This window comes from Meles meles, chromosome 1 (genome assembly GCF_922984935.1).
Source record: "Meles meles chromosome 1, mMelMel3.1 paternal haplotype, whole genome shotgun sequence".
In the NCBI taxonomy this organism is placed as follows: domain Eukaryota; kingdom Metazoa; phylum Chordata; class Mammalia; order Carnivora; family Mustelidae; genus Meles; species Meles meles.
Genome location: NC_060066.1, coordinates 15842760 through 15855678, shown reverse-complemented (window position 1 = coordinate 15855678; position 12919 = coordinate 15842760). Strand labels below are relative to the sequence as shown.

Sequence of the window (12919 nt, the reverse complement as noted above, 5' to 3'; positions counted from 1 at the left end):
GTCCCTCTTATAAGGCGCCTGACAAGTGTGAGGAGCGGGAATCAAGCGGACAGACCACGAGGGAAGGAAATCCACCTGCACGTCCCTTTTGGTCTGGGACCGTAAGGGTTAAGACCATCGAGACCTGGCCATCCCTGCTTCCTAGAGAGACTGCGGCATAGCCCGCCGGGGGGCGGGGGGGCGCTAGGGTGACTTCCTGTTTCTGTCTTCCGGGCTGGGGAGTTTAGGATCCTGGGTTGGTGGGGTCCGGAGGAGCTGGGGGCTCTTTGCTCCGGGACAGCTGGGCCTGCTGGGGTGCTGGGCGCCTCGTGTGTGGCCCCCGGAACTGTGAGTTCCTTTGGGGGGAAGGGAGCCAAGGGCTGCGGGCTGGAGGAGTAGCCACCGCACCATCCAGCCTGCAGTGTGTGCCCGGAGAGGGATCCCGCGGCTGCGAGGGGCCGGGGCCCGGGGTCTCCCACCGCCCCGGCCATCGCGCTGCCCTCGCCTCCCTCGCCTCCCTGGCCAGGCGGGTCCCTTAAAGGAGCTTGTCGGCTGGAGACGGTCTGGCCTCCTGGAACTTCACCCCGCAGTGCACCCAGCCTCTGCCCCCTGCCAGCGGTTCTTAAAGCTAAGCTTCAGGCAGTGCATTTTCTTTGGAAGACTTTTTAATTCAAAGCGCAGCCCCATCCTAAGCACCTCTGCTCTAGGACAGTGAAAACAGCTCATCTCTGTGGAATGACATCTAAGGGACAGCCCTGTAATACCATTTATGGCCTGAGTTTGCTACCCATTTGCTGAGCCAGTGTTCCTCAGGGGCCCCTGCTACCAAAGTTAATAGTTTCTTAGCTGGGAAAGTGCTGCACGGGTCTCCGTTACTTGGACTTTTACTTCGTTTGTAAAGACTCTGGTGGAAATCGATACTCGGACAGCAAAACATATTACTCCATAGGAACAATTTTCTTTTCTTTTTTCCCCCTTTTAGAGGTGTGAATTCCCCTCCCGCCAAACGCTAGTGCTGTTTGTCATTTAGACCAGCGTTACCTTTTCCTGTAACAAATCCCTAGTTGCTGAGCGTGCTTAGGGAATGCCAGCTCCGTTTGATATCACGTCTACAGATGTAGATTTTTTTTTAATCCAGTTAATGTTTTCCAAAATAAAGGTGCTCTTTGAGATTCATTTGCAGTTTGGGGTTATGCCCAGCTCTGCCGCCTCCTCTGGTTTACTGTAATAGGTAAGAGTGTGAAAGTCAGTATCCAAACAGGCTTGGGACTGAATTCTGCTCTACCGCTTTCTGGTTGTGTGACCTTGGGAAAGTTTATTAATGTCGTTTTTGTTCATCTATAATATACTGGTAATTGTAGACCTCCAAGGGCTATTATGAAATTTAAATGAGAGTAAAATATTTAGCTTACTTCCTGGCACATAATAGGCAGTGATAAAGTAAAAATTACACCTTTTTTATACTCCCCCAATTTTTGTTTTGTTCTGTTTTTTAATGTATGCCTTTGTACATCTTTATTTTAGGCTCTTGTTTTCCCCAAATAATGCTGTTCTTTATATCCTGAAATGGATTGCAAGCCCATGTATACCTGTCTTCCAGTGGTAGATCAGCACCTTATAGTAGGTCAAGAATCCTAGTTGACTCCAGAAGATAAAGTTTAGGCTAAAAGGAATATTGTGATTATGATAGATTGAGAAAGTCAGAGGCAAGGAAGAGTTCTCTCACTACCTTCCTTTTTATCTTTAGGGGGTATAGGCTATAATTATTCTGGCCCTGCTTTGTCCTATTTTTTCTTTTCTTTTCTTTTTTTTTCTGATATAAATTCTAACTTCATTTTGAAATTGAACTTCAAATGCTTCATCTTTCTGCCAAGGGCCAGCTTTTCTTTCTGAACAAGCTTCTTAGACCTGCATATCCGTTTTTTTGAAGTCCTGCTATTGTTACTGTTTCCAAAAAACCCTTCGTGTTTTCAATTAAAACTGTACCTAAACTCTGAGTGGACAATGAGTATTAGTATTCCTCTGTTTTTGAAGCTTGATCCTCAGACTTTAATGGGAAGATTTAATTTTTTTATTGGCATTTCCTTAGAAAAAGTAAATTGGGTTAACCTCCATTCTAAACACTTGCATCTGAGATAAGATTTTTCTTTTCCCCCAAAAAGACTTCAAAAGACCGTGTTTCTTTTTTTTCAGCTTGGGGCACTCTGTGCCTACTGTGGTTATGTTGCCGTGGTTGGGAAGGAAAGAAAAAGAATACATTTTAGCTGAGACCTGCAAGCATAACCTGTTTCCTTCCACAGGATTTCTGATCCCTACCCTGGTGTGGCCACTGATGGAGCAAGAGCAAGAACTGTTGGTCTCAGACTCTAGTGGCTTCAAGGAGAGGGAGAAGTTGAAAAGCCCTTTTACAGGTGAGAGATAAAGAAGTTGATCTGAATCCATTGGAAATTCAATGTAAGATGGGCCATGGAGTGCTATAGACCGTGTGGAAAGAACAGAGCATTTGAATCGGACAAACTTTGATTCCCGCTCCGTTGCCTACAAACCATGTTAACTTTTACAACCTCAGTTTTTTCATCGTTGAGAAAAATGAATATCTGTCTCATATTTTTTAGGATTAACAAGATACTACATGCCAAGCTATTGTTCTTAATAAATAATAGGTATCATTGTTATTTCTGTATTTTCTCAGATTTTAACTAAAGTATCATCAAGTTTTCCCTTTAGAATGTGTCTTATTCAGTTTCTCCCCTACTCAGATCCCCGTTTTTCTTTTAGGTCTTCTAGAATAAAGTTTAATGAAGTTTGTAGATCAGTAAGTCCCCCCTTGGTAATTGCTGACAGCTGTTCAAATACTTCATTAGTGTTGTTACCAAGCACAAAAAATTCAATTGCTTCTCATGAACGCTTAGAGTATAAAAAAATAAAACCAGTTTTAAACTTTTTTTTAAATATAAAAGAATTTATGAGGTTTTACTCTGTTATTCCCTCCCTTCCACTGCAATTCAGAATTTCCTTCCCCCGGCAGAGATTAGGGAATGTATTTAGAACATTTGTTTATTCTTACAGGACATGAAAATAAGAATAATTTGGAAACTGCTCAACACAATAACTCCAAGGCAGAGAAAGAGAGAGCCTCAAAGTGGTCTACAAGAGATGGCCTGCAAAATTGTAAGCATGAGGATACAAAAGAAATTCCACTGACATGGTCCCAAGGAGATGAGATCTGGTGTAATGATTCCTATGAGAACGGTGGCAAGTCAGAGAATCAGGGAAGTTCTACAGGAAAAGATGAAAAACCCAATCACTGGACTTGGGGCCCAGGGGAACAGCGCAGTGGCTCTGTCCAGCAGAATTCAACCTTCAGAGACAAACCCTACAAATGTCCCGAATGTTGGAAAAGCTTCAATAACAGTTCTCATTTGCGTATTCACCAGAGAACCCACTCAGGAGAAAAACCTTATAAATGCTCTGAGTGTGGGAAATGCTTCAGTAACAGCTCTCACCTGATTCAACATCTGAGAACGCACACGGGAGAGAAGCCCTACCAGTGTGGCGAATGTGGGAAAAGCTTCAGCAATACCTCCCATCTCATTATCCACGAGAGGACCCACACAGGAGAGAAACCCTATAAATGTCCCGAGTGTGGGAAGAGCTTTAGCAGCAGCTCCCACCTGATCCAGCACCACAGATCACATACCGGGGAAAAACCCTATGAATGTCCTGTGTGTGGGAAATGCTTCAGCCACAGTTACGTCCTAATAGAGCACCAGAGGATTCACACTGGAGAAAAACCGTATAAGTGCCCTGACTGTGGAAAGAGTTTTAGTCAGAGTTCCAGCCTGATTCGCCACCAGCGGACACACACAGGTGAGAAGCCCTACAAATGTCTCGAGTGTGGAAAAAACTTTGGTTGTAATTCAACCCTAATAAAGCATCAGAGGATTCATACGGGAGAAAAACCCTATCAGTGTGCAGAATGTGGGAAGAGCTTCAGTCGAAGTTCAAACCTAATTACACACCGGAAAACCCACACAGGCGAAAAGCCCTATGAAGGTTCCGAATCTGAGGAAAGCTTGAGTCAGAACTGCAGTGTGATGGAGGAACGCAGACTCCAGCCAGGGGAGAAACCGTACAAATGTTGTGAATGCGGAAAGCGTTTTGGTCTCAGCTCTCATCTCATTAGACATCAGAGAACGCATACGGGAGAAAAACCTTACCGGTGTTCAGAGTGTTGGAAAACTTTCAGTCAGAGTTCCACCCTGGTGATTCACCAAAGGACGCACACAGGAGAGAGACCTTATAAGTGTCCCGACTGCGGCGAGTGCTTCAGTCAGAGCTTTAATCTTATCAGGCACCGGCGGACTCATGTGGGAGAAAAACCTTACAAATGCACTGACTGTGAGAAACGCTTCAGCAGAAGTGCCTATCTCAGTCAGCACCGGAAAATTCACATAGAAAAGTCTTTCGAGTCTCCTGAAGTTGAAGATTTTCCTCATGAATGGACTTGGAAAAACTGTCCGGGGGAAATGGCCCTCCTCTCTTCCTTTTCGGTCCCAAGTCCATCTTCCTCTTGAGTTTCAAAGCCTGTTTATTTTTAAATTTTTTTCCTTTTTCTTATTGGGCCATTACAATGATGGGGTGGCTACAAAGTTTTCTTTGGTGTGTCTGCCATTATGTCTGGAAAAAGTCAACCTTCCAGGTTAGATGATAGGAAGGTCCTGATCCCAGCTCATTACCTCTGCCCAGTGAGATGCTGCCAATGATGGAGAAGAGATGTTTTGTTTTGTTTTGTTTTTTTAAAGATTTTATTTATTTATTTGACAGATAGAGATCACAAGTAGGCAGGGAGGCAGGCAGAGAGAGAGGGAGAGGAGAAAGCAGGCTCCCCGCTGAGCAGAGAGCCCGACGCGGGGCCCGATCCCAGCACCCTGGGATCATGACCCAAGCCGAAGGCAGAGGCCTTAACCCACTGAGCCACCCAGGCACCCCGAGAAGAGATGTTTTTTTGATTAAGGTAAGATTGGAATAGCTTCAGAGGCAAACAGAAAGAGAAGTGCTGGGAATAAGAACACCCGAGAGCTTGAAGCTGAGCTAGTCATTGAATGTGCCTATTTCCTCTTTCCTGACTGGGTGGCAATAAGTCATTCCTGGCCTCACAGATTTATCCAGAGAAAGATTCTTTTTGAACAGATAATGTGATTTCCTGGCTGTTTTGGTAGCTGTTAAGAAAGAAAAAGCTCAGTTTTTAAAATGCTTTTTATTTGTTGAAAATTAACTTCCATAGTATTTAGGACTGTTTTGTCTAATACAGCAGCCACATGTGGCTATTTAAATAAATTTGTATTGAGATGAAGCTTAAAGTCTGGTTCCTTAGTTGCTTTAACCACTTGCCAAGCACTGAGTGGCTACACGTGACTGGTGACTGCTGAATGGGATATCACATAAAGTTCTTTCAAGATTATTATTCTTGGCAGACTCATAAAGATTTCCTATAAGACTATAGGAAATGTACTGTGAGGTGTCTGCTCTCCAAGAAGAATTGTAGCATAGAGTAGAAATGGGATAGAGGCACTCAGTCCAAGATTGGCCATTCTAATGCTTGTATGTCTTAAGTTCAGCCATCTTGGTAATCTGCTGTTATGATCCCATTGTCTTGGCCAAAGCCAGATTAAGAGGTAGAATTCTTGAATTCTGTTTAAAAAATTCTGACCAGTAGTCTTTACCCCTCAGTTTTCTCATTACACAGGTCCTAGACAGATCAGATCCTGGGTTCTTTTTCTTTTTCTAATAATTAACCCCCTGAGTCTGAGCCAGTGTGCAGGGACAGTTGGCCATTGGGGATGGATACTCCTTAGTTCCAGTCTTGACAGTTTTCTTTTGCCTCCTGACTGACTTACAAGATGTGTTGATCCTCCCTGTTTGTCTGTCCAATGGGAAGGATGCTTTGTAAAGTATTAAGTTATTTTGTATACTCCTAGCCCCGATTTTTTCCTGCCTGTGCAGGGAGTAGATGTGTAGGAAGGTCAAGACTCCTGAGTTGCTCAGGATTTCTGGTCTCATTTTTGGATTCAAAATATATTTTCAGAAGACCATGTAGACATACAACTTAGGAATGTAGAGCCAGAAAGGGCCAGCTAGAGCTGCTGCAAAGGGCTGCAGCTGGTAGGTGACGGAACTGCATGTACTATGCCTGATACTGGTTAGGCAGTTAAGCTGTTTCATATTGTTATAAGATTAAAAAATAAACCAAAAGTTAACAAAAGACTTACAAAACATTTGGGGTGATTTTCTGCTCTCAGGAAAGGGGAGAACATAATAGGGTGTCATTGGCTTTTATGTGACCCTCACCTAACCATCTTTTCGCCTTCGTATGTTCGGTAGGATCGTTCAAATGGTCTTCAACTGTAGTATCTGGGGACAAGTGTTTATGGTATTTTTTTTACCACAGACAACTAAGAGTTTGATTAATGTTTCATAATTAAATTTGGGCATTTGCTATTGAGGCCGAAATTCAGTTGCAAGGCAGGGGCTGTTGGGATTGTGCCCCATCATCAGTCACGCTATGTGTGGCAGGAACCACTCTGGACCTGCTTCCTCATGTGTAAAGCAGAGACCATGGCTGCCTCATGGGGTTTCTGTCAGGATTAAATAAATGTTTGCAAAGCAGCTAGCACAGTACTTACAATATAACAAGGTCTAAATACATGGTAATTTGTTATTATTGGTGGAAATAAATTGGAAACTGTCTTCCCACATTTGCAGAAGAAGCAACGCAACCCCAACTTATACCCTACGTGTGAATTCATTATGACCAACTTCAGGAACCCTGAGGAATAATACGGTTTTGTAAAAGCACAAGATATATATGGTGTTTCAAGTTTGCAGACTTTTGAAAAACCCCTTTATTTGATTCAGCTTGTTAAATGTTTTTGTTGTTGAAACAAAGGATTCAGTTTAAGTCAGGAAAGAACGAAATCGCAAGTTCAATTTCAGCTAATTCCCGTCTGAGGAGATTAACAACAGGTACAGTTTCAGGCCTAATAGCATCACCGACTCTGTTTTATGACTGCCCACGATTGCATAAAACCGGTTTCACAAACCTTGATGTCTATAGAATCATAGATGATCCCATTTTAGATGGGTTAGGATGGGCTCCATGAGTAAAACAATTTAGCAAGAATCATTGTCTCTAGATTGAAAACTAGGAAAATAGAAGAGAAATGTGTCACTTACGAGGAGAACATAATAGTAAATCTAATCATATTTGAGGCTTTTACCTCAATTTCATTAACCAGCAAACAGGTTTTTTTAGCTTCCCAAGAAGTAAACATCCTGTATTCTTTATTTTTCTTGCCAGCACAAAGAATATATAAAGCATTCTTTCTTTTTTTGTACTTGCCACACAAAATGTGATTGATGGTACACCACCCCAACCAACAGGGCCTGCCTTGCAACTGAATTTTGGCCTTTATTTGAAAGAGATAGAGAAAGGGAGAGGGAGTATGAGCTGGGGGAGGGGTAGAGGGAGAAGCAGACTTCTGCTGAGCTGGGAGCTTGTTGTGGGGCTTGATCCCAGGCCCTTGGCATCATGACCTGAGCCAAAGGCAGCTGCTTAACCAAATGAGCCACCAAGGTACCCCAATAAAGCATTCTTATTTAAGTGATTTGTTCCATATATATATATATAGTCTCTTATATTCATTTTCTCCTACTCAAAGAAGGGGCTTGTATTTTTTTCCCTACAATGGAATGAGGAAACCCATGTCAATGCATATACCCACAGATGTAGTGGGGAATTTACTCCCTAGCTGCTGTACAGTCTACCAGAAGGCATGCAAACAGCAAGTCTCTCATCATAGTACCCAAGGTGAGGGTTTGCTCCCATCATTCCAGGTCATCCAAGGTGGAGCTACCAAATGAGCCTTCCCCTTAGTGCTGTACAGACTTCCTCATTGACGGTGGGAGGTAGTGGAATATGGTTTGTGACCGTTGCCTCTCATCCGTTAGTCCAATGTGTTAATCTTGGCCAGTCTCACTTTCTGAAATCAGGGAAGTGACAAAACTGTCATTGCTTCTTGATTTTGTATTTGAGTTTATGTAATTCCTTTCAAAAAGTACGGTCATTCATTCAACAGAAATTTACCTGATGCCTAATATGTGTTTAGCAGATGTTCAAATGACCTTGGGAGGGGCAGATATAAGGATAGACTAGTTGGAAAATGTGCAGCTTTTTGGATGACTACCTTCTTGACAGCTCTTGAACTATATAACTTGGGTTAAACCTCCATTTCAAATCTTCATCTTCAAATAATTTGATAATCCCAAGGAGCTAGAAATAACTATATATTAAAGTGGGTTAGGTTTGCCCTGTGAAGACACAAGCTTGGTGAAGTGTGACACAGTGCTTTGCACATATTGGCAGTCAACCGTGACTGAGCTTATGTCTTTATGCTCATGCCCAAGAGTAGGCTTTTCCAGGATAGGCCTTCCCATTAGACTGTCAACTCCTTGAGTGCAGAGAATGGATTTCCTTTTTATAGTTCTGATGCCTCACACAAAGCCTGGCATGTGAAGTGTTTATTGGTTTTGGGGGAAGGGCATTTGCCAATGGTGAAGTTTACTGGAATAAGTGTCCAGTCTCAGGATCCCTCTGGGTCCCTCTAACACCATTATCACCCAGTCCATAGAGGCTGGCTAGCTTGGAAGTGAAAGTGACTTCCCTAAGAGGCTGGGTCTATCCTCACACTGACCCTAGAGGACCCTTCAATGTCCCATTTGTTCGGAATCCTCTGGGAGTAAGACCCTGGGCTTTTGATTCAGAATGTCCAGGATAGCTTAAAAATCTGTTTCAAATTCATGTTTCCATCACTTTGTACTCTGTACCTACCTTGTAAGATTTGTTTAGCTGTGAATGAGGTAAGGTGTCTGACATATTATAGGTGTTTAAAAAAACAGTATTTTCCTTCCCTATCTGCCCTGATCTGTGCATAATTTTGCCAAGGATAGATTCTATGCACAGAAATGTTTAATCATTTCTTGGATTGATTATTTCTAGGTTTCTAAAATAAAGATATTAATAATATTTAGCTCATAGGCTTGTTGTGAGGATCCGTGAGATAATCAGGTAATGGGTTTGGCATTGCTGGGATCTAGTAATCACTCAGTGTTAGCTGATAGACCATTATAAAATGCCTCTTGGGCGCCTGGGTGGCTCAGTGGATTAAGCCGCTGCCTTCGGCTCAGGTCATGATCTCAGGGTCCTGGGATCGAGCCCCGCATCAGGCTCTCTGCTCCGCAGGGAGCCTGCTTCCTCCTCTCTTTCTGCCTGCCTCTCTGCCTACTTGTGATCTCTCTCTCTGTCAAATAAATAAAATCTTTGAAAAAAAATGTTTAAAAAAAATGCCTCTTGACAACCATGGGTCTTTGGATCATCTCTGAAGTTAGCCCCAGAGACGTGGGCATCCCCTGGGGCCACTAGAATGGTGCAATCCTGTTACTATTTCCTCCATGAACATGAAGGGGCACGACTAGGAGGTAGCAAGCTGAGTGTGTAGAGTGTGTAGAACTAGTAAACTACATTACTAGTTTTGCAGCACATCATTACTATTTTATGGCAGATGTTTAGGCAACGACTGCCTTTTCTGTTTCAAAAGGACCTTTCCTGTAATTCCCCATCTCTTTTATTTCACTTTTGTTCTCTTTTACTTTTCTTTGGCCCTAACCTTTTCTGCCTTGTCCATCCATATTCAAACTCAGACTTGGGTTTTTTTCTACCCTGTATTCTCTTCCCTTTTCTTCCCTCTCCCTTCTTCCCTCCCAGTGAAACAGGAATGAAGTCAAGGCTAAGGATGGTCCAGACTCTTGGTTATAAATGTCCAGATGGAAACCTGATGCTTGGGAGTCCTGACTTCAAGGGCATGGAGCCACTTACAAGCAGAGGTAGCTTGAGAGGGCTAAGAGAGTGAGATTTCTGATCTAACATTGCATGACTGGTAAAATCAGTATATGTTCTAGGACTTGACACAGTGAGGGATGAAGTGGACCCTTTGGTTGAAAAAGGATCATGATTAATTTTGAGCCATGTTACATCATATGGATTAACAGATTAAAGAAAATTCTAATTGATTACACTGACCAACACAGGTGAAAGATTTTTCCCCTTAACATAATGGCTTGCTTTTGAAACATTAAAGTAATACTTATTGCTAATTGTAAAATATACAGAAAAGTATAAAGTAGGAAATATATAAAAGTATGAAGACCAAAATAAAAATGGCCCATGAGCACGTGACAGGTACTATGTCTGCTCTGTTCAGTGCTTGACTCCCAACACCAAGCACAGAGCCTGACACAAAGTAGACACTTGACACACACTGACTACACTGAATTGCACTGATGTCTGTACTCTATGGCTTTATGAGAGTATTCAAGAAGAAAAAGAAAATGAAAACACAGTTCCAAATTCCAACTAGAATTTGCAAAAGATTACATAAGCTCTGAGGAGAGGCAGAATAATTAAATGACTGGCATTAAAAAGTTTATGGGGGGCGCCTGGGTGGCTCAGTGGGTTAAAGCCTCTGCCTTCAGCTCAGGTCATGATCCCAGAGTCCTGGGATCGAGCCCCACATCGGGCTCTCTGCTCAGCTGGAGCCTGCTTCCTCCTCTCTCTCTGCCTGCTTCCCTGCCTACTTGAGATCTCTGCCTATCAAGTAAATAAATAAAATCTTTAAAAAAATAAAGAAAAATATCCTCTTACGCTAATTTCAAGTACAGGGTAATCAAATAACATCCTGGTGATACTGTATTCTCACCTGTAAGAGTCAGCTGCTCAAGCCTTCCATCATTTTAGCAATATAGGAACCAACAAACAGTTTATTGAAGAATTTATCTTTAGGAAAACTATTTCCCACACTAAATTGAATTTCTTGAGTCCTTTAAAATTTGATGTGTATTTCAAACAGCCACATTTGTTGATACCAGTGAGGATTGTTGTCAGGGAAGGAATTAAAGTCTTGATTTTATAATGGAGGAATGTTAAGGCAGTAATTGATAAGTAAGAGCATTGAACACAAGATTGGAGACCGCAAGCTTGACTTGGTTTCATCAGGTATCTGCTGTGATCTGGCCAAGCCACTTCACCTCTTTAAGTTTCATTTTTCATTATTTGAGGGTTAAATGATGCCTGTGAAAGTATTTTGACATAATTATTTTTATGAGGAGATATAACATATATTCGGGGTGAAAAATGATGACAGATGCTATCTTTTTTTTTTTTTTTAAGATTTTTTTTTTTTTGAGAGAAAGCATGAGCAGGGGAGGGGGAAAAGGAGAGGGAGCCGAGCAGGTAGCCCAACACGGGGCTCCATCCCAGGACCCCAAGGCAGACACTTAACCCACTAAGTCACTCAGGCATCTTGATGCCATACTTCCTTAAACTCAGCAAAGTGTTCCAGGACTGTAGGATTCAATTTCACGAAGATATTGCTCTCTTCACCCTGGAGGCTGACTGATTTTGACTTGTCCAAGGTCATAAAGCTAGTTAGTGACAGCCAGAGCCAAGGTCTCCACTTCCTAGTCACTTGGTCTTCCTACTACGCCATCATCGTTGATCATCCGTTCATTCACTAAACAGAATTTTAGGGAGAGTGTGCTAGGTGCTGCAGGTGACCCTGATTCATCAGTCATAGAGCCCTCCCTCAGGGAACAGGGATTAGTGGGATAAGACTCAGCCCAAGTGTAGAGTCAGAGATTGGATCAAGAAAGTCTGAACCAACTCATGGGACAGGTGACCATGCAGTTGTGCTGCAGCAGGAAGGATTGGCACACAAACCGCAGGGTTTTACGTAGGCAGTCCAGGGTTAAGTAACAGGGTGAGCTAAGGCACCGGTATCGGTCCGCAGTGAATCCGGGGAGGTTTCATCATCTCATAACAAGGGCCAGCTCTCACCTTGCAGCTCTTACACATGTTCTTGTTTTCCCTTAGAATACTCTGTCCCCGGCGCCTGGGTGGCTCAGTGGGTTAAGCCGCTGCCTTCAGCTCAGGTCATGATCTCAGGATCCTGGGATCGAGTCCCACATCGGGCGGGCTCTCTGCTCGGCGGAGAGCCTGCTTCCCTTCCTCTCTCTCTGCCTGCCTCTCTTGTGATTTCTCTCTGTCAAATAAATACGTAAAAACTTAAAAAAAAAAAAAAAAAGAATACTCTGTCCCGTTGTGCAAAAACAATGAATACTGTTACGCTGAAAAAAATAAATAAATTAAAAAAACAAAAAACAAAACAAAAAAAGAATACTCTGTCCCGGACACAATTCAGTGAAACTCCAGAAGGTCCTCCCCGACTCCCTCCGGGCGGAGTTGGGGAGGGCGGGGAAGGGCTGCCTTCTCTTCCACGGTTTCCCGGTCGCGCACTGGGGGAACTTGCGGCACACCTCCGCGTGCTTGCACGCGGGCCCCTTCCCCGCGCTTCTGCTAGATCCCGAGCGAACAGGGCCACGAACACCAGTGCCTCTTCGGGCTGAGCACAGTGACAAGCGCGTGGCGCCCGCAGTTGTGGACGGAGGAAGGGGACACCCCGCATATCCTCTCCTTCCTTCTTCTGACTCAGGTCGGCCCAACTCGTTCTTCCAGAAGTTCGGCCTGAATGTGTCACGTTCTCCACGCGCCGGTCTCCACTGCTCTCTTCACACACTCGGCTGGGGACAGAAAGGCTGTGTCCGATTCATCTCTAGGATCCCCCGGCCTCGTAGTAAGCGCTCAAGAACGTTCACGGGATGACTGGCCCCGGCCCGGCATTAGGCGGCGTTACTCTCGGCCCGGGTTTCCTCGAACGAGCTCCACCTCTTCCCCCGCAGGACCCCAGCGGCCGGGGCTGCGGCGGGTAATCCGACATCTGGACGCAGGGAACGACCCCCTCCGCCCCCTCCGCCCCCTCCATCCCTC

General features: G+C 43.9%; 1 protein-coding gene across 1 annotated transcript; it reads left to right on the top strand.

The window, feature by feature from the left end:
- The first annotated feature begins 211 nt into the window (after positions 1–211).
- ZNF572 (zinc finger protein 572) lies at positions 212–4857 on the top strand. Its single transcript, XM_045997378.1, has 3 exons — positions 212–327; positions 2280–2390; positions 3049–4857. Exons 2-3 carry the CDS (start codon positions 2312–2314, stop codon positions 4554–4556), a joined length of 1587 nt encoding a protein of 528 aa, XP_045853334.1. The 5' UTR covers positions 212–327; positions 2280–2311; the 3' UTR covers positions 4557–4857.
- Positions 4858–12919: the final 8062 nt, after the last annotated feature.

Bases quoted from the DNA above. Each gene is read 5' to 3' on its own strand.
- ZNF572 (XM_045997378.1), top strand. From the start codon at position 2,312: ATGGAGCAAGAGCAAGAACTGTTGGTCTCAGACTCTAGTGGCTTCAAG. The intron at 2,391-3,048 runs GTGAGAGATAAA...TTATTCTTACAG, and splicing joins GTTGAAAAGCCCTTTTACAG to GACATGAAAATAAGAATAAT.